The sequence below is a fragment of the Haliotis cracherodii genome, unplaced genomic scaffold, assembly GCF_022045235.1.
Source record: "Haliotis cracherodii isolate W230 unplaced genomic scaffold, xgHalCrac1.p SCAF_10, whole genome shotgun sequence".
NCBI classification, from domain to species: Eukaryota; Metazoa; Mollusca; class Gastropoda; order Lepetellida; family Haliotidae; genus Haliotis; species Haliotis cracherodii.
In genome coordinates, this window is record NW_027266265.1 from 7,743,737 (window position 1) to 7,766,200 (window position 22,464).

The 22,464-nt window shown below is 37.8% G+C and overlaps 2 protein-coding genes across 4 annotated transcripts in view; both read right to left on the reverse strand.

The window, feature by feature from the left end:
• Nucleotides 1-22,464, reverse strand: part of LOC139454021 (zinc finger protein 62 homolog) — a 42,908-nt gene that overhangs the window by 14,086 nt on the left and 6,358 nt on the right. For all 3 annotated transcript variants that reach the window (XR_011652431.1, XM_071235502.1, XM_071235503.1), the window contains one exon: nucleotides 12,125-12,223. The gene's annotated coding sequence lies outside the window, so the exon portion shown is untranslated. The remainder of the gene's footprint in view (nucleotides 1-12,124; nucleotides 12,224-22,464) is intronic.
• Nucleotides 1,502-7,902, reverse strand: LOC139447209 (uncharacterized). The gene is made up of 3 exons (XM_071228437.1): nucleotides 7,803-7,902; nucleotides 2,195-2,343; nucleotides 1,502-2,083 (listed from the first exon to the last, which is right to left on the reverse strand). Exons 1-3 carry the CDS (start codon nucleotides 7,900-7,902, stop codon nucleotides 1,502-1,504), a joined length of 831 nt encoding a protein of 276 aa, XP_071084538.1.

Sequence of the window (22,464 nt, forward strand, 5' to 3'; positions counted from 1 at the left end):
ACACACTTCCTGTGTGGTGACTAACAAGAAACTGATCTCTCCAACCCACATGACATACTACCTGTGTGGCGACTATCAAGAAACTGATCTCTCCAACCCACATGACACACTTCCTGTGTGGCGACTAACAAGAAACTGATCTCTCCAACCCACATGACACACTTCCTGTGTGGCGACTAACAAGAAACTGATCTCTCCAACCCACATGACACACTTCCTGTGTGGCGACTATCAAGAAACTGATCTCTCCAACCCACATGACACACTTCCTGTGTGGCGACTAAAAAGAAACTGATCTCTCCAACCCACCTGACACACTTCCTGTGTGGTGACTAACAAGAAACTGATCTCTCCAACCCACATGACATACTACCTGTGTGGCGACTATCAAGAAACTGATCTCTCCAACCCACATGACATACTACCTGTGTGGCGACTAACAAGAAACTGATCTCTCCAACCCACATGACATACTACCTGTGTGGCGACTAACAAGAAACTGATCTCTCCAATCCACCTGGCACACCACCAGTTTGGAAACTAACGGGGAAAGTGATCTCTCATAGGGCAATCAATCTCTGTCACCCGACAACCTTCATGTATTGAAAACAGAAGAGCAACAGCTCTATAGCACCTTGGTGAGTCCTATGTTCAAACAAACATTCAGAAATATGCCAAAACAAATGTTAACTACAACGCACACAAGATCCTACTGCCCACAATAACACACGTTATCATCAAGCATCCCCCAGTATGTAATGACTATAGGAAATTTACTTCCTGACAATCAAATATTGAAAAGATAAATTAACCTTTACATGAAAACTAACCAAATACACTACACCACTGCCCCATACACAACACTGTCAAAGATCCACTTATACTGCATGGAGAATAATTAGTGTCTGACTGTTCACTGTAGATAATGGTTGTAGTCAGTGCCGCCCAGCTCAGGTTGCCAGCTCTCATGGACAGTAATGGCTGCCTTGTTACTGCAGCTGAGTGACAGACAGTGTCAGGGACAGACATAAAACCGTCACAGTCTTTCTCTATCACCATGTCAGGGGTTTAATGGATAGCCAGCACCTGCTCCAGAGACAAACCCGGTGCAGTGACAACAGGGCCTGGACACTGGGTTTTATTTTTATTTAACTCGTCCATAGAGATTATTTTGTTTTACATTGTGTTTTACCTAGTTCTGCCTAAACCTACTCACTGGTTCCTCTCACAAATATTTACACCAAAAGGATCATCTGTATGTTTAGGTAGCTCAGTGGTTAATGCATTCTCTTGTCAGACTGAAGGCTGATGTTGATATGAGCAGCCATTTTCAGTGTCCAGCAGTTGAAAGATACACACTATTCTTAACTAATGTCATGGCAATAGTTCAGTTCTATCATGATCTAATGTGAACCATCACTGTTGTTGAAACAAAAGATTGCATGGGGACTTTGGTTCAGGGAATTTTCTTGAAGAGGATTGATAGAGGACCGACTGGAAACTAACTTGGATTGACTGGGGGTCGAGTGACGGATGTCTGGATACTGACATGGAGTGACTTGAAGCTTGGGATGGTGTCTATCTGGCAAAGAACTGTGGGGCTGACTGGGGAGTTTACTGGGAGTTGACTAGGGTAGTCTTGAGGCTGACTGGTGAGTTGACTAGCGATGTCTGGAGGCTGACTGGAGAGTTGACTGGAGGATGTCTTGAGGCTGACTGGGGAGTTGACTGCGGGATGTCTGGAGGCTGACTGGGGAGTTGACTGGGGGATGTCTGGAGGCTGACTGGGGAGTTGACTAGCAATGTCTGGAGGCTGACTGGGGAGTCGACTGGAGGGTGTCTGGAGGCCGACTGGGGAGTTGACTAGGGATGTCTGGAGGCCGACTGGGGAGTTGACTAGGGATGTCTGGAGGCTGACTGGGGAGTTGACTAGCGATGTCTGGAGGCTAACTGGGGAGTTGACTAGCGATGTCTGGAGGCCGACTGGGGAGTTGACCAGGGATGTCTGGAGGCTAACTGGGGAGTTGACTGGGGATGTCTGGAGGCTGACTGGGGAGTTGACTGGAGGATGTCTGGAGGCTAACTGGGGAGTTGACTAGGGATGTCTGGAAGCCTACAGGGGAGTTGACTAGCGATGTCTAGAGGCTGACTGGGGAGTTGACTGGGGATGTCTGGAGGCTGTCTGGAGGCTGACTGGGGAGTTGACTAGGGATGTCTGGAAGCCTACAGGGGAGTTGACTAGCGATGTCTGGAGGCCGACTGGGGAGTTGACTGGGGTTAGACGAGGGGGATGTCTTGAGGCTGAGGAATCACCGGCAAGGGATACTGGAGACCTAGCCTTACCTAGATCACCAAAAGGGACAGCACTTTAGATTCTGTGATGATTTTGCACTTTCTAGCAACATTTAGCAACATATCAATTACCTCTCTAACCTTCAAAAAATTTTCAATTATTCATTTTGACATCTTGAAATACAGAACAGACATCAATATGAAGATAACTGACTAAGAATATATACTTGTTTTAAGAGAAAAAAAAAAAATAATCATATAAATTTTCACTTTGAAACATTTATTCTTTGAAAATGATTGTTTATGAGCACCTGTTTATGAGATTGCTGAGTATCAAGATATAAAGTTGGTATTAATAGGTTAGTTCCAACAACAAACCGATCATCAGTTATAACAGACCTTCATGAATAGATCCATACTTCATGTATTTTGCAGAAGAAAAATAATAATTCAAAAACCAAGACTACCATGATTTGAAATTGAAAAAGAATCAATTCCCAGAAAAGCAAATGCTAGATTTCTTACATGTTAATGACGAGGGTGACGCAAGTATTTGTAAAACCAGCCGAGGTGAGGTGAAATACGGTTTAAGGTTATGTTAAAGATTACAGCACTTACAGAGCGATGTAAATGCACTTGCATGCCTGCTTGTGTCCATCTGCTTGTGTGACTGTGATCTCTGACTACAACGCTACCTTTGGGGTCCAAATAATTGCTAAGCTTTATGGACAATCAGAGGTTTAACAGAGGTGGAGTCGTAGGGGGTAGATGACCAACACAACAGTACATGCTCTGCCTGCCTAACACGATCTACGATGCACGTTTCAGAGTTTGACAAAAAGATTAAAATAGTAGTTGCTTATGACTCATAGTGTAAAAAAAGATTTATCGAGTGTCCGGCGCCTAAAAAACCCACATCATATCCCTTTGCGAATTCAGGTGAACGAACAAGTATAACAACCTTCAATAAAAGTATGAAATTTAAATTAGACATGATGATTTACCATTTAAACTGAATTCCATGCTCTCCAAGGCATTGTTTTATATGCAGAGAGAGATTACCATGTATATTTTCTTGTAAACTAAGCATGAAACAGCAACTAGCTGTACACACTTTTGCTAACAATCTACCGATGATTCAGTTAAAAGGTACCCAATGATTCAACTACAAAGGATTTTCATGTAATGTTTGGAAGAAATTGTATCTGAAATTATTAATTTATCAGAAATAATATATTCCAATATCGTGTTATTTTAGGTGGAGCTTTTACTATGTATAATTAAAATCATAAGAACTATAAGTCTAGCACTTTCGTACAGCTGATTGCTTTTGCAGGATATTTTTACGTATGCAACAATTTGTATACATCCATTCTCTGACACATTACGTTCATTTCAAGGCATCTATAGCAGTAATCTGACCATGGTTGTTGTAAATAACGGTGAGATGTGCGATCTACCAATCACTTCGCTGTTGCTGATAAGATGGTTAAGAGTGTGTTGATCTAATCATGTATAAATGAAATTTTACCTCCCTCACTAAAATAACCTTTTTACTACATAAAACACTGGCAATTGATCTTTTGTTTGTTCATTTGTTGTTTAACGCCGTGTTCAGCAATAGTCCTGCTATATGACGGCAGTCTGTAAATAATCAAGTCTGGACCAGACAATCCAGTGATTGACATCATGAGCATCGATCCATGCAATTGGGATCAATGACATGTATCAACGAAGTCAGCGAGTCTGACCCTCCGATCCCGTTAGTCGCCTCTTAGGACAAGCATAGTAGCCTTTTACGGCATGCATGTGTTGCTGAAGACCTATTCTACCCCTGATCTTCACGGGTCCGATTGATCTTTACATGAATACAGGGCAACCAATCAATCATCCAACATTAATAAGGAGCATCCATCCTGTGGTGGATGCTGACACCTCGACTGATAAGTGGGTCAAACTATGGGCTATTACACAGTCTTATTATTTAACCTAAGATAGCAATGTAATAAACCACAAAGAACAATGGGTGAGTGAGTATTGTTTTACACCGCTTTTAGCAATATTCCAGCAATATCACGGCGGGACACACCAGAAATGGAATTAACACACTGTACCCATGTGAGGAATCGAACCCCGATCTTCAGCGTGACGAGCAGACGGGTTGACCACTAGGGCACTGGTACCCAACCGCCCCCAAAGAACAATGACGATTGAAGCATGGTTTAATTCAGGATAACAACATTGTTAGCATGACCTCATTTCTGGAGATTCGAACATGTGCTTGCAACTTGATGACACAAATTGGATGATGATATTTTTTAGAGGGTAGCGAGATGTAGCTGGGCAATGTAGATAAACGCAATAGCCGAACAATCGCGTCCAAAAGTTTGATAGATATGACAATCGGTATTGGGAGAAAAGGGACAGGTAATCCACGTGAGAATTGTGAGAATATGTGGGAGAGACCAAATTCCCCCCTCTGTTCATTAAATGGATTGTCCTACATTGCCAAGGACAGATTTTATTCAGGGAGTCATCATTATTTAAATAAGGGTAAATATTTTTATAGCTTATAGATACATTTTATTAACATCATTAAAGAGGCTATACATAATATTGAAATCCCATATAAGAAATAAATGCCTGCACCCCTAATGGTTTATTCTCCCTGCAGTGCTTTATTGCATGATAAACAAGTCCCATTTGTCATTAATTATTAAAATTCACATTATCAATTAAATAAGCATATGTGTAGGACATAAAACATTATATTATACCCCAATGGCATGAGAATGGTTTTCCTTTGTTGGTTTGTTAACGCTGCACTGCGGTCTGTATGTAAATACATGTGTAATCAGGTCTGGGTAAGCATGCACAGCGTTAGAAATTGGCGCTAGTTCTGTAGTCCGTGCCAAACTGCCCAATAGTTAGGGTATCATAAGGACTAGTAGAAATTTGCCATTTTTAAGGGTTTGGCTATATGTTATCATTAACAGGACAAGTAAAACAAAAATGTTAGTTTCTACCACTGATACAAGTAAGATAACCGCAAACGGGAAATTTTTTTACTTGTGTGATAAGTAGCTACATGTATTTACAAACAACATGGATTTCTTTTATGTTTGATATTGTTTTTAGCAATGAATAGGGGACTGTATCAATGTTGCCAAATGATAGCCTGCGACCTTGGACACAAGTAAAATTCTAGTAAGCACAGGTGAAAAAAAGTCCAAAGGATAACACTAAAATGTTCAAGAAATTATGCTAAGAGCCCCATTTTTATCTTGTACACTCAAAAGTCTTTGGAACAGATGGCAAGTAGTAATACTATTGCACCTAACATATTGATGGCATCCTAGCTGAATGACACCTGTACGTAAACACCTTGTCCAACAGTTGAGAGACAACAATAATAACACTCAGCGTAGCACTTCGCTGCAGCTGATCGCTGTTGCCACTTATTTTTTTCACATGGAACAATTTGACCAGTTACCGTCGAGGCTCCTGCACACGTGATCTCGAGAACTACATATTGACACATGTTCAATTATTTTCAATCAGATGGTTCAAGGAACTTCTTACTGGGCTAAAAGATTTTCCACAGAAAAGTTACCATGTTGTTTGCTTCCCTTCAAACAACATCGTAATGAATGTATTTCCACACATAATATTCCATTAGATTTTAACAATTTTGATGTACATGTGAGTGAGTGAGTGAGTGAGTGAGTGAGTGAGTGAGTGAGTGAGTGAGAGTGATTTGTTTTATGTCATCCTGGAGCCTGGTCCAGGTAAACGGATCGTGGTTGCTACTGTTGAGCAGGACATGCTTACCCCTTGCACAAACATTCGTATAATTTTCACGACTCTTTTGCCCTTTATACCCAATGTTTCAGCAGATAATCAAGACAAGTTACTCTCTGGCGTTGGCGTTGACGTTTTATATTTACAGTGTCCCTCGGGGCATGCAGTATTGTTACCTGTTTCCTCAGATCTCACTACAATCATCTCATTACCGTGTTTACTCCAGCAACTATCAGGATAATTTTGTTTTTATCTTAATTCACTTCCCTTACACTTCCAAATATGGTTTTGGGTGGGTCACATGACCTGTAGCTTAACTTGAGCATGTCAAACAAGCTTGTTGACAGTAACCGATTATGTCATATACCAATCTGTCGTGTCTGCCATGCAGGATGGCCTTCAAGCGGACACCTGGCAAATCGCGCCCAGAACATGAAACACACTTCAACCAGTCTTTCATGAGTATAAGTGTTTTTTTACAACACATCAAAATACAGACTCGAAATTAACATATAAAAAACCCAACTCCTTTTTCAAAACTGATGTTTGTTCAAGGATACAGTGTTTTTCTATTTTTGAAATAGATTTATGTGCATTTTTGGTGGGCAGGTTTTCAAAAAATAATTAACCGGTCTCGTGAAACTGCATTACAAATACTACATTCTAATAATAAATGGCCCTCCCACTACTGACCACTCTTTACAAAGATACAAAAATAGTAGCCCCATCGTGATTGGTCAGACCATACCTCTGGGCAGATAACTGAATAGCGTAACAAAACATATACAAGGACTGCCTAAATATGTCATTTTTCATCATAGGTCTGTGACAAGGACTTTTTACATCCCCCTTCATTTCAGCATTGCTGACTAGGTCTTTTATGATGTTAGAATTGAATGGGAAGTGTGTGTATCACATACTACTCAAAATATGTTAAGGAACATCCGATTATTTCACATTACTGTCATGGCAAGATGGTCCCTAACTTCTTTTGAGTAGTATATTATGGATAGTGTTATCGATGAGAAAGAAACAGATAGACTTGATAATCATGATCAGATATATATGCAAATGAGGGACCATAGGCAAAACTAATCTTTAAATAAGCTCCTAACATCACGCTCAATAAATCATAGATATATGTTTCTCAAAGTAATTTTGTACACAAACCTTGCTACAAATCATTTGTCACTGTGTGATTGTGGGAAATTTCACTCTAGCAGCGTATTAATGAGCAGTTTCTGAAGTAGCTTCAGTGAGAGAAAATATGTCTAAAACATTTATAACGATAACGTGATAAAGAGATTATTACCCTTATGTGTTTCCACATCGTAAATGTCACATATCAGCAATACCGTATTTGACGTAATAAGCGAAGGATGAGATATCAAAGCTACGCTTGTCTAAAATGGCAGTGGTGGCGGCAGTGGCCAAACTGGAACAAAATGTTGAAGCAGTAATGATAGTTCCATGTTAGGCTGTGTAACTTGAATGTTTCCACTTGAAACAAAGAGTATCTGTATCACGTGACTACTGTTTGACACCATTTCTTTCAGTGAGTTCCACGCGGTGCCGATGATTACGTGACAACACCTTAATACCATTTTTTCAGCAAGCTCCATGCTCTGACCAATCTATCAAATGACAACCGCTAGACACCATTTCTTTCAGCGAGTTCCATGCTGTGACCGATCTATCACGTGACTTACGCTTGACACCATTTCTTTCAGAGAGTTCCATGCTGTGACCTACATGCCGTGACATAATCTGACTGCACCGGCGGCCATTTGCTTCATTGTTGGCTGGCATGCAGGAAAGACAAGCATGTCGTGAGATGTACATATCGTGGACAGGCTACATGTTTCTCTATGGTTTTAGGAGTTTTTAATAACTGCATTTCCTCTCTTAAAATCTGACAGGCTGGCTGTGGTCAGGTCTGACGGCCAATATGGGCAAATGTGATATATGGCCATGAGAGTGCTGGAGACATCTTGGTTCACCCTGGGCCTTCTATCATCACGCTGGGAGTTAATGAAAATTAACGATACCTGAACGGTGTGCCATGACTTTTGTGCCTGGCCAAGTAAATGTGCATGCAGGCTCCTTGCTTCCAATGTAAGGGGATTATGGAACTGCACTGTCCTCCGTGAATAGGGAGATGCAGAGCCGAGCCAGATGAGACAGGGATGATTAATGGTGGGGGGGGGGGACACTGCATGCATATCTTCCATGACGATATTACAGTGCATACACAGTCCCTGACAATATTACAATGCATGCATGTTTCATGATAATATTACAGTGCGTGTCTGTTTCATGACAATATTACAGTAAATGCATGTGTTCCATGACAATATTACAGTAAATGCATGTGTTCCATGACAATATCACAGTAAATGCATGTGTTCCATGACAATATCACAGTAAATGCATGTGTTCCATGACAATATTACAGTAAATGCATGTGTTCCATGACAATGTTACAGTAAATGCATGTTTCCATGACAATATTACAGTAAATGCATGAGTTTCATGACAATATTACAGTCAATACACTTGAGCACCATAAAAATACTACACTGACTCATGTTTGCATTTTCCCCCATTTTTTCTGTTCTCAATCATGATCAGTCACTAATCAATCATGTTATGTTTTTTCAAACCTAATGGTGAATCTTGACTGTTTGACTATAGTTGCAGGGCCAAACAACCCTAAAGACCAAAGTCACCAAAACAACAGGAATCTGTGGACAAATAAAAGAGATCCCCATTCACAAAATCCCAGATCCAAGAATATCAGATACCTTGTGTGTTTTTAGGTAAATCTACACTTTACAGGATACTAGTTATCACAACAGTAAAAGCAATATCCTTATTTCAGGCCTATCAGAATGATTTCTGTCAAATTAAATAAATGAATTTTGTATCTTAATTGTTAGTGTATCATGTCTAAACGAAGAAATGTCTGAATCAAAAAGGAAAATTAATCCCCACTTAAATAATATCTCAAGTGCAAATAGTTTTTTAATTTTGATTACAGCTAGAAATAAATGTTAAACAGCTTTTAAGTTATTTTATCCACAATCCTGCAAATAAATCCTATCTCAAGTCTAAAAAGTGAAACTTGAAACAAAAAACACCACCTAAATAAACCATCTGGGTTTCACACTATCGGCAGCTTTAAATCTGACATAATCCAGGATGACTCAACCCTTAATCCTAGCAATAACCTCTGTTTACATGTACTCTCCATATGCTAGGGGAATCAACTGACACACATAAATCTTGATGGTCAAAAACCATGACAAAGAAAATAATCATGGAATCAAGGTCGATGGGAGACGAACAAGCTGTCAATCATCTTGACAGGGAAATCCCCTACTGGCGATAACGACCCCCTGCTGCTTTGGAAGGTGATCTGGGATCACAAACAAGGTCACAATCAAGTATCAAGGTCACACAGTTGTAGTGCCGTTACAATATACTAATGTGAACTAAAAGTGAAATATTAAATGTGAGAAAAAGATTACAGATTATCATAATCTTAATGAAAGTAAATATGATGCATGCATGGAAGATAATACATCATTTTCATGAAAGTTTAAAGACATTGCTACCTTTGATCTGCCCAGATTTTCTCGCATTGCTTCCATGTTTGAGGTAATGACATTCAAAATAAATAAAACTAAGCTCAAGTATGCCTTTTAACTATTCACAGTCTGCAACTTTAGCCACTCGTCCGAAGCCCTAGTAAACTTTTGTTCAGTCAAGTAAGCACACATATTCATTAATTGTGTTGATAGTCCCAGAATAAGACTACATTCTTCTGAAAATTATGCTAAGAGGCAAGCTCGGGCAAGTATAGTCTTCAAAGACTGCTTTTACTTTCCATCCCCACTTCACTTCGGGGTCCACAGGAAAATCATATGGCACCAAAAGATACATGTACAAAGCAGTTGCATGTACACCTCATAGAGAAGTTTAAAAGGGATTGTCATCTTCTCACTTGTTGTAATTTTGAAGAGCCATGGTATTTCTAGCATAATAATACAAACAATTATAATTTTCAGAAATTAGTTATGGAAACCAACTGACAAATAAAAAGACCCTTCTAAAAAAAACCCAACACTAAAAGATAAACATAATGTGTTTTCAGAACTGCCGATATTATTGTGTCAGGATATTTCATTTAGAACCAGAGGTGACATATTGATACACTCTAATACAGTAACACCCAATACACCCTAGCACAATGATACACACTGATACAGTAACACCCAATACAATGTATTGGTACAATGTTACAAACCACATAAACCACTCGGTCATATAGCTGGAATATTGCTGAATGCAGCGTTAAACAACAAACAAACAAACAACATAAAACACTGCATAAAAATCCAGATGTAATAATAAATTAGGACACTGCAGTCTCACAAGTATATTTTTACCACAGGTAATAAACTTAAAATTTGTATATTTCCTTAACATTTACGAGCAATGCAAATTTTTACAACATTTTTTTATAAACTACTGTCAGAGTAGGAAGATGTTGGCAAAATTAATGGTTCCCGTCTGACATGTGGGTGCACTTCCCTCACAGACAGGTAATGTGATGGACAGGTAATACATGTCAAAGCCACAGCAAAGCATCATGTCCCATGGCTGGACCAATCAAAATACTGGCATTATTATGCCATGTTTGTCTGAAAAAAAATGAACTGAGTGAAATGCAGCGTCTCATATACAGTCACATGACCAAATTCTCCTGCACAGATGTGTTTAATTGGTCACTTCTTGTGAGAAGAATCAAGGGAAAGCGGCAAAATTTGCATTTTCCTCATTAGAATTCCTGTTTTTGTGAACTAATTCATAGCAACAATCTAACAAAGATCCTGCCGGACATTTTCAGCAAAGGTAAGTCATAAATCAATATAATTTTAATTATATTAAATTTTCTGCGATGGCAACAATTTCTCACAGTACAATCCATATCTCAATGATTTAAGTTTAGTAGTTGTTTAACTTTTTAGTTAAAACGTGTTTATCATTTCTTGACAATGAAAACTGAATTTCAAATTCTCAAAGTTTTAAAGATACTTACTCATGAGAATATATGTACCATGCTTGCAAATAAAACAAGTTCACATATATCATCATGGTAAGGAAGTTGGGTAAATGTATTTTCAATTCAATGTGCATGAGGTGTTAGAGAATAAGCAGATAATTAGCAGAATCCATATGTTGATGGCACCAGAGTGGATGACGTTACTTTGGAGTTACACATATCAAATGGCTGCTGGTGAATGACTTGACCAGGAATCCTCTAACACAACGCACATGTTATCTTGCTGTCTCTCGTGTGTTTTAGAAGCTTCTACATCATATATCAATATCATTTACACTAGCCATAGTCCTGCACCATGACCGTGGAATATATTAATTTTATGAAAAAATTTTTTTTTAAAATCTAGAACGGATACAAAAGCAAGTCTAGCCAGCCCTAGCTAGCTCTATTCCACATGAAATCAGCATACATGCATAGGGAATTTCTTTTATATTTTTAGAGTCAAGAAGGATATTGTGTAATATAAGATTTCACAGACTAAATGTTAGTCTACACTAACCACAGCTGACCAACTGACAGTCAGTCCTTCATCAAAGCTAAAACCATCTTTGCTAATTCCTAATCCATTCATTTCAATATTTTGGCATGGACAGAAGATAATTTTGCATCTTTATCACAACATTTTGTGAAGAAAAATAATACATAAATAAATATAATTGGGTTCCTTACAAATGGAGATGCACCAGAAAATGTCTCTTTAACTCTTAGTATGCTAATTCAAACAGCAAAAAATATGAAAATATTAAACAAAATCCCAAAGTACGACTTAACATTTTGTCTTAATGATAAATATGTACTTGTTAAGAGAAGTGTCTACATGCACCTACACAAATGTCCTTGTGCAATATTTCAGCATTAACATTGCTGGAGTGTAGGGTTACATAAAGGCAGAAAGCTACCTACTTGCAACATGGAAACGCCACCTCTAGACACCCGATGTGCAATCAGAAAACCGCTGCTTGTTGATCAAACTGTTTCTGGAAACACCTTCCATTTTCAGATCTGAAAACATAACATCCATAGATTTTCACATACACGAAGACTAACATTTGGTCCCAAATATAAAGTTATCTTATTTGAAAGTATATATCTACAAAATAAATCAAAATCATAATGGAGCCAAGAACAATGCTTTATTGCCAAATCATTCTAGACTTGTGTTGAATTCATTTATTCTCTATGATTTGTGAAACAGACTAACACACGCTCTTAAGTCAATTTCATTTAGTTTATTTTGTCATTTGACGTCTTTCTTTTCTCTTATGTTCATTTAACATGTTTAAAAGTATTCAGATACAGAACTTGGGATGGATAAGGTGGGAAGAAATTGCCATGCTTTATTGCTTATAGTCGTTGTTTGTGAGCATCTGATGGCATCAGTGGTCGACTGCTCCTTACCAGAACATTCATAAGTCACAGCAAACATGGGGCTTGAGACTAATTCAAGTCAAAATTTGTGTCAATAGCAATAATCTGCTTTTACATATTTTTCTTAAAAAGCCCTTAGCACAGTTACTTTAGAAGGTGATAGTAAACCGTAAACCATAAACCATTATTTTTTTAATTTTCATTTTGGATAGAGTATTAATATTTTGTCATGAATTTAATATATGTAAATAAAAATGAAGATTCCAAACATTTGTCCCCCATCCAATTTATTTTCCAAAGTTTAAAGATTCAAAACACAAAATAAAATTCAGCTGTTAAGTGACTGTGAATAAATCTGGTTTTGTTATAATAATAACATCGAAGTACAGGGGAATGATCTTAACTGACGAAAGAGGCCAGTTATGTTCCAACATCTGGAAGAAAATAGAACTTCGAGGATGTCAAGGGCCCTACATTCAGTGAGTTAGTGTTTGTTTGTTGTTTAACGCCACACTCACTGAATTTGTGAATATGTGCATTGTCTTTCTAATTTCATCCATTTGTCTATACATTAGTGTGGGTCAGAGATGTGCCATGTATGTTTTTGCACAGGTTGAAATAGTTATTGGCACTGTAATGTACATGGTTTTATTAAGAAATCTAAAAGGTTTGTTTTGAAGTAAGAAGGCAATGTACATTTCCACATCCACACCCTTCACTTGCATAACAAAACATTTACCTTGCCTACAAAACTGGGGGTCCATGAGACCCTATACATAACTGTATGTTTAAAGAAGGCCCAGTCAGGGTTTTACCTTGCCTACAAAACTGGGGGTCCTCGAGACCCTATACATAACTGTATGTTTAAAGAAGGCCCAGTCGGGGTTTTACCTTGCCTACAAAACTGGGGGTCCACGAGACCCTATACATAACTGTATGTTAAAAGAAGGCCCTGTCAAGGTTTTACCTTGCCTACAAAACTGGGGGTCCTCGAGACCCTATACATAACTGTATGTTAAAAGAAGGCCCTGTCAGGGTTTTACCTTGCCTACAAAACTGGGGGTCCATGAGACCCTGTACATAACTGTATGTTAAAAGAAGGCCCAGTCAGGGTTTTACCTTGCCTACAAAACTGGGGGTCCATGAGACCCTGTACATAACTGTATGTTCAAAGAAGGCCCTGTCAGGGTTTTACCTTGCCTACAAAACTGGGGGTCCACGAGACCCCCAATAATTTATTTCAAGGTTCCTTACAAGAAATATGAGGGTCCTGAAAAAGAAATGTAATGGTGTAGTGTACTGTATTGTACGTTTTGATAATTGACAGGACCTTTATATTTTTTGTTAAAACTTTGGTACCATGAATATCATTGTGTGTCCCTTCAGACACAAGGTCTTTTTCTTGCGTCCATACTCTACATTTGTGTGCAGGGGATGCACATATCTGCATTGCATAAAACCCTGCCCAGTAATTCACACTTGTCCAATCACTTTCACTTGTTAATGAAATGTTACAATCAAAGCTACTTGTCAGTCACATTGAACACTAGCAAAACCTTTAATAACATAGTTTTAGTTTTCCTGAGTTGCTTAAACATGTCTGTAATATGGCAATTCTAGAACCTAGACGAGCCTGAAAGGCCCTTATCATGGTTTATTTTCACATATCTTCCTATATTTTCTAGGTTTTTGCTATTAGCACTATCCATAGATTCAGCTTGTGACAAGATTCTTTGAGGATTTCAAACAGAAAACATGCATGGTATTTCAAAGCCTGTTGAGAATGCAATGACACAAGGAAAATCAAGACGTGGTAAACATTTATTTCTATGGAATTCTATTTTTGTCAAAAGAAAGTGCAGGATGTCAGAAAACTTTTGTTCAAAACAGCCATGACACAAATACTGCGTTTCTAAAGTAAAAAATACATAAATCATCATGTACAAGAAAAAATTCATTGCAAGTAACCACATTTCTTCAAACACGGAAAAAGTCATGAAGTATTCCAAAGACAATGTTTCTATATCACTATATGATCCATTACAGTTTTTAGTTTTTCTCATGTGAAGAAAATGAATAATTCCTCAAATGACGATGACAGAACTTCCATGAACAGAAAACCAAAAACCAAATATTATGACTTCAGGGAGGACAAGGCAGTGAAAGATCCCTTTGAATTAAGACAATACTTAACTTTTTTTTCCACGAGTCAAATTTTTTTCAATACCTAAATGTTCGGTTTGAAGAAACACAGAGGGTTATATTCAGCTTGATAGATGCTCTTTGTTTTTACAGAAATCAACAAATGTGATTGCGGACATGTTGGTGATCAATTTTCAGTGTTAAGCCAACATTCAGTTATACAACATGTCAATGTCATAACAGCTAGTCTTTTTTTCATATCAGCAAATTTAATATTACACTGCTCTCAGATCAATTTTCAATATTGTTCCAATCTGTTGATCGAGAAAGATAACCAAAAATCCATTTTAAAAAGATTAATTCATCCCCATCCAAATCTTTGGAAACAGGACAGTATGAAGGTTCTGCAGCTCACCTGGCTGAAACTGTTATGCTTTATTAGCGATGGAAAATCCATCTCCGCAAAAACACTATCTCAATTTATTTATTGGTTCAAGAGAAGTTGAAAATGTTAAAACTTTGTTGACAACATAATCATATATTAGCTGAAATGAGTCAATGATGAAAGTAAAATGATGAGGGCTTTGTTTCTGTAAAGTTGGGGAATATTGAAAACAGATGTTGCTTCTCTTAAGGTTTAACAATATATACAGCAATAATACATAGTTACCATGGCAACATTTATATTTAATTGGTATACAGTCTTCATAACAAATAAAGTCAGATCCTGTTAATCCAACATGGTCAGTTGCGTATCATTACCTCAGATTAACGAGTGTTGAATTAACAGGAAATGATTGTACAAATGTTACCATGTTTACCCTGTCTACTCTGCTCTGTAAACAAAGTTTAAGAATTCCATAGTAGCCTTGGTAATATTTGTATCTGTTATGTAACACTGTTCTCAAACAATGTCTTTACAAGAAATACAAATGTTGCCATGGTTACACTACTTGGTAACTAATGTTCTCTGGGTTGAATCCTCAACAATCATTCTTTAGTTCATTGGAATTATTTGCAAACCCGAAACATGTTATCTGCTTTCGGTGCGTACAAAAGCTTCTGTGTATATGGTGATTGAGACTTATTGCTGTTTACCTGTGAAAGGCTACACAGAGAATACTTCAAAACAACAGAGAAAACAGCAATAAATTATTTTCAGGTCTTTGTTATAACTGATCTTTATCAGCTTCTATGCAAACTAGCTGGGCTCAAATGTTTGCGGGGCCTGTCAAATTGACAGGTAACTTCCGTAATGGCTGGGACCTACATTTGCGAAATATTTACGAGAAGGAAGCGAAGGCATAAAAAGACACTGGTTTCCTGAGTAGATTTATCCTCATTTCTTAGCTTGTCTGATCCACATCTGTTGGCCTGGATGATCTGTGGACATGACAGTCATTGATGTGCCTTCATCAAAGGCCATACTTTTTAATTTCACAGTATAATGATTGTTATTGCAAAAAACATGCACATATTTGAAGTTAGTGATTATATGTTTTAATGTTATTGTTTACGGATCCAACGACACAGACTTCTCAAATATGGTTGAAATTTAAAATTTTGAGGAAAGTAAATTTTGCTTCTTGTTGAGTGATTATCATTACAGTAAGGAATTCACAGGAACCAAACCCTTCAAGTACTTAATCTCTGGCTGACAATTCTTTGAGAAATCACTTGAAACATAAAAATAAAGTTTATAATTTTAAGCTTCTCATAGAACGTATAGTTTTGGAAATATAATTTGTAAAACAGGTGATTAAGAGAAAGAGAGACCTTACATTAAAACATTTCCATACCTAGGTACGACAAACCATTGGTGTTGCGAGAGAGAGCAATAATTGTTGATACAAGACACTCAGTCATCATTAAGCTGACTCCAGTGTGACAAGCATGGGGATCTTAGGGACCTACTCTGCTCTAGTATCCCTACAGATATGAAATACCATGGGATAGGCATGCAGTAATATATCGATCAGGCATGCATCTAGTTATCCTTAGAGGCCTTGATTGGGCCCCAAGTCAACAGCATCTATTAGTAAAGTTTCCCAATTTATGTTAATATACTTTTAACAAGTGTTATGGTTTTTGTAGAACTGACTTGTGTTTTACAGACCTATAACAGGACCATTTGAGAGGCTTTAATGCTAAGTATTTCATTATTGCATCAAAATTAACAATACCTCTAATAAAATAAGAACTTCAAAAGAAAATTCAATTTCAAACAAAAATTATGAATTTTTCATAATTTGCCTGACAAGTGCACTTGGTTTGGATTCCTCAGCCCTGTCGCATACACGACTTTTCACACGTATGCAAAGTTACAAGTGTATTTCTGCCATGTGAGTAAAAGTAACATTACTGTGCTTTACAAGGTTTTAGTCAGGTGTTGTATATTGATAGCAGTAAATGCAAAAGCTTCAGCATCACGTGGTTGCAAGTATTAAACATGGAAAGACTCATTTCACATTGCAGAAGATTAAGGAGACAATTTCCTTACCTGCAAGGTTTGACAATAATGGCTGACTTATATAAAGACAAACATGTATGGAAGATTGACCGAGACATGGCTTGCTGGGAAAGTATGTACCGTAATGGTATTGACAATGTTTGCTGAAGTCTGTGAGAGGGTACTCATACTCATCCATTATTAATTAATATACATGATTCTTTTAATACGAATCATGGTGATCGTTGAATCACAGCATCATTTTGACATAAAAAATTCCCTCTGTAGTAGCAGTATAGGTATATAAATCTGACTCTGGTGGAAGTAGTCCAGAACTATACTACTCCAGGAGCACCTGAAACTAAGTGACAACTGGGTAAAAGAACAAATACCAGAAAAGAAGGTTGGCATCTTCAGCGGAATACTGTGGGAAACTGAAGCAATATTCCAGCAATATAACGGGTTCATCAAGGGTTGCTAGTGTTAAATAGAATCAATGTAAGTGAAGTTTTTAGTGAACATCTCATGGACAACTACATCTTCTTGGCATGTGAGAGATAGAGTAGGGTTTTACACCGCTTTTAGCAATATTCCAGCAATATCATGGCCGGGGACACCAGATATGGGCTTCACACATTGTACCCATGTCGGGAATCGAACCCAGGTTTTCGGCGTGACGAGCGAATGCTTTAACCACTAGGCTACCCGACTGCCCTCTTGGCATGTGAAGAAGGTTGGGCAGAGTTCATCAAGGGTTGCAAGGAAAATGGAACTTTCCAAACTGTGCCAGGTGCAATCGACGGACTTCATATCCCTAAAATTGGACGATGAGAGGCACACAGAGATTACCTAGGCATGGTATTCATTGATAATGGATGGTCTTTGTAATCATCGGGATTCTTTCAGAAACATAAAGATCAGATGGCCTTGGTTGTGTCCATGATGCCTAAGGTTTTACCAACTCTGAAATATTCCACAAAGAAGATTCATTGTGTAATTGCTAAATGCTGCCTAAACAAGACATATGATTATGTTCTTGCTAAAATCATTTAGTTATTTGTCTTGTAGACCTGAACACATTTTTGTCTCGTGCACCTAGAATGTAAAGCCAACTACAACATATCTCAATTATACATCATTAATCAACCTGCAACTCAGAGATACAACAACTTGACATTCACATGTCTCATCGCGTCTCATCTCAGCAGTGCTCCTAAGTTGCAAGAGCATTTGTTCATCATGTTTTCAAATCCTAGATTCCCCCTGACAACATTCAGACATATTCATCTCCGGCTCTTCTCTGACTCTGTCAGTCAAATATTCTCTATTCCTATAACTGTGGATTGTTCAAACTTTGATTAAAAAAACAACAACTTTAAAATTGTGTTCATTTAGAGAAGTAGACACATGAATTTAGGCCCAAATGCTTAATACGTTCAATAATACCATTATACACATGTTTCACACATGTTGATTTGAACAAATATATAATTTCACCCATTTTCTCTTAAATAGAACGATTATTGTGAAAATATGACAATGATACATTTTACTTATACTGCCAACCATTTGTTTCACATTAGTTCATTTTGCCCCAGAGATTTGACAAATCTGCCAAGTTTAGCACCAGTCCTTCTTTAGAATGTTTAATACATATATTCCAAACTTTCATATATCTTCATACATATGATTTGATTATGTTCTTGCACACCACTTGGCAATATTTGAGTGAGTGAGTGAGTGAGTGAGTGAGTGAGTGAGTGAGTGAGTGAGCGAGCTTTTAACAGTATTCCAGTTATATCTCGGCGTGTCAACTTAATGTGGGAGGGAAGCCCAAAGTGATTGGCAATATTTCAGCTATATGACGGTGGTCTATTAATAATCAAGTCTGGACCAGACAATCCAGTGATCATTATTGTTAGCAACTATCCACACTGCCGGGGCACGATGACATGCAATCAACCAAGTCATTGAGCCTAACCACCAGATCCTAGACTTACAGATAGTCTGTGAAATGAACATATCTTCCAAAAAAACAAAACAGTTGTTAACTGTTAATTATAAATGGAATGATATATAACTAAGCATTTAAACCTCTTCCTATTAACTGGTCCTGTTGTCAGTGAAATACATATTCTCACAACAAAGACATAAAATTAGTTATTAGTTATACAGATCATACACATGAATTGGTAAATTATCAAGTCCTATTTGGGAATTTCTAATGACATTTTTTGCAGACTTGGGGCTGAATATTGGCCTCTGAGCGGGTTGAGATAAATAAAGGACGTGTCATACATAAATCTGCTTTCAATCTGACTATGTCACCTTTGTAAACAAAACAAGATGTCTTTCATCAGTATAAAATAAACAAGCATGAAATACTCACATCCCCCGCCAATATGACATGTCGGGTGTGTGCAATGCATTAGCTCCTGGGAACTATGTTCACTGGGCCTTTTTGTAAAGAAATATAGTACGTTTTTCAAGATCTGCTCCGAAACTAGGACTACTTCCATTTTCAGTTTAAATCAACGTCGTTGCCATGGAAACTCGAAAAATTACTTTTAAAAAAAATCCCAAACTATCCAAAGGCACCAGTTCACCAATAGACCTATCAATGTGCAAAATATGGTGAAGAAAAATGGTACGGTTTTCAAGATCTGCTCCGGAAACGAGGACTACCGCCATTTTCAGTCTAAATCAAAGTCGTTGCCATGGAAACTCGAAAAATAACTTTTTTAAAAATCCCAAACTATCGAAAGGTACCAGTTCACCACTAGATCTATCTATGTGCCAAGTTTGGTGAAGAAATATGGTACGGTTTTCAAGATCTGCTCCGGAAACGAGGACTACTGCCATTTTCAGTCTAAATCAAAGTCGTTGCCATGGAAACTCGAAAAATAACTTTTTTAAAAATCCCAAACTATCGAAAGGTACCAGTTCACCACTAGATCTATCTATGTGCCAAGTTTGGTGAAGAAATATGGTACGGTTTTCAAGATCTGCTCCGGAAACGAGGACTACTGCCATTTTCAGTCTAAATCAAAGTCGTTGCCATGGAAACTCAAAAAATAACTTTTTTAAAAATCCCAAACTATCAAAAGGCACCAGTTCACCACTAGATCTATCTATGTGCCAAGTTTGGTGAAGAAATATGGTACGGTTTTCAAGATCTGCTCCGGAAACGAAATGTGACGGCCGGACGGCCGGACGGCCTGCACCCATTCCTATATCCCCCTTCCACTTTGTGGCGGGGGATAAAAACGAATGATATTTCATATGGAATTACAGAGTCAGTGAAGCCTAATTATTGTCCATTTTTAACATTCTACATATTACCCACAGGGACACTTGTACTGGTGAAACTTTGGCTTCTCCTTGATCATGCTGACTTGTCTAATTCCAAGTCAGTTGTTCTATTGTTTGATTGTGAAACGACCCAACATGTCATATTAATGCATGGTTGCAAACAGTTAGCATAATCCACTGATCATGACATCACACAAGCTATTATTCCAACAAAAGATTGACTAGGCTTAATCAGCTTGTGATTGGCAAACATTTTACATTTTTTACAACAGGCTATGGTTAATCATTAACTAACCTCAACTAGTTATTAATGTTTATCTCCCCTTCATGTATTTATGACTATAATTAATATAATACTTTAATCTTGACATCCATAAAACCTTGTAGCTTGAACATTATTCTCCATATTGTCCACCATGTTAAACTTTGATTTGGATTGGTAGTTGATAAAGAAATATTTGGGCCTGGTTTGGGTCCTTATAAATATCATAAATTTAAAATCTGACTTGTAATGACGATTTATTGTTGAAAAGGTTTGGGTTTCTTTTTTTATAAAAATCTCTTGTGTTATTTTAATGTCAAAGCAATCTGTACTGTTGGTAGTTTAAAAAATGTTTTTTCTTTTAGATTTTCTTTCTGAACTTTCCATTTTTAAGTTTGGTAGAAAACTTCTTGCTTACTTTTTTGTCATTTTAACACTAACAGTGAGTGAGTGAGTGAGTGAGTGAGTGAGTGAGTGAGTGAGTGAGTGAGTGAGTGAGTGAGTGAGTGAGTGAGTATGGTTTTACGCTGCTTTTAGCAATATTCCAGCAATATCACGGCGGGGGACACCAGGAATGGGCTTCAGAACATTTTACCCATGTCGGGAATCGAACCCGGGTCTTCGGCGTGGCGAGCCAACGCTTTAACCACTAGGCTACCCGACCGCCCCAACACTAACAGTGACTTGACTAACTTATTTACAAGGATATTACAGCCTGTATCCGGCTTCACCAATCTCACAAAACAAAGTGATAATCCAGCTTACATGTTACATAATCATGTTTATATTAAGCTGGAATGTTGCTGGTTTCCAGTTCAATGTTCCGGGCCAACTATCAGAAATGTCATGATTCACTGATGAATTGAAAATATTCTCCCAGTTCATACACCTACTCATGGATCAATATTTTAATTCTGTATCGATTTTCAAAAATAAATACTTAGGCCAGACCATACTATTTACTTGTTTTATGGAACCTGGTCGTCAATATTTTTCCAAATTGTTGAAAAGATAACACAACCCCCATTATAATTGCAACCTGGCTTTCAGAACATGTCAGAAGAAATAAGTGAGAGAGGAAGCATGGTTTAACATGTCCAGCATAAAGACATTTGGGAAGAATGGGCTTTACACCTTGCACCTGTCACCTCACAGCCCCGTGGAACAATGACACACATATACCTGTACCAAATACAAGGAGCATACCGGTACTTGCAGTATCACAAAACCATAAACTGAGGCGTCTTCATTAATTTGGGTAGTTTTTGAAGGCAGTATTCTTATTCAAATAACCAGTACATTTCTGCAAATTGTCTTAGTGTTAAATCTACATCTCTTGAAAACATATCTAAAATACGGTTTCTAAGTTTATAAAGTCTGTAAATAATCAAATCTGGACGAGACAATCCTGTGATTGACATCATGAGCATCGATCCACACAATTGGGATATGATGACATGGGTCAACCAAGTCAGTGAGCCTGGCCACCCGATTCTGTTAGTCGCCTCTTACGACAAGCATAGTTGCCTTTTAGGGTTGCTGAAGACCTAATCTCACCCCAGATCTTCACGGGTTAGTTTTAGTAACTATATGTTTAATTAACATGGCCAAATGCTGGCCAAATGTTGTATCATCACATTTCTTGTCTTAATCTGAATCACCTTATGTTCCTTGAAAAATCTTCTCTTCCAGAAAACTCCTTTTCCAGCA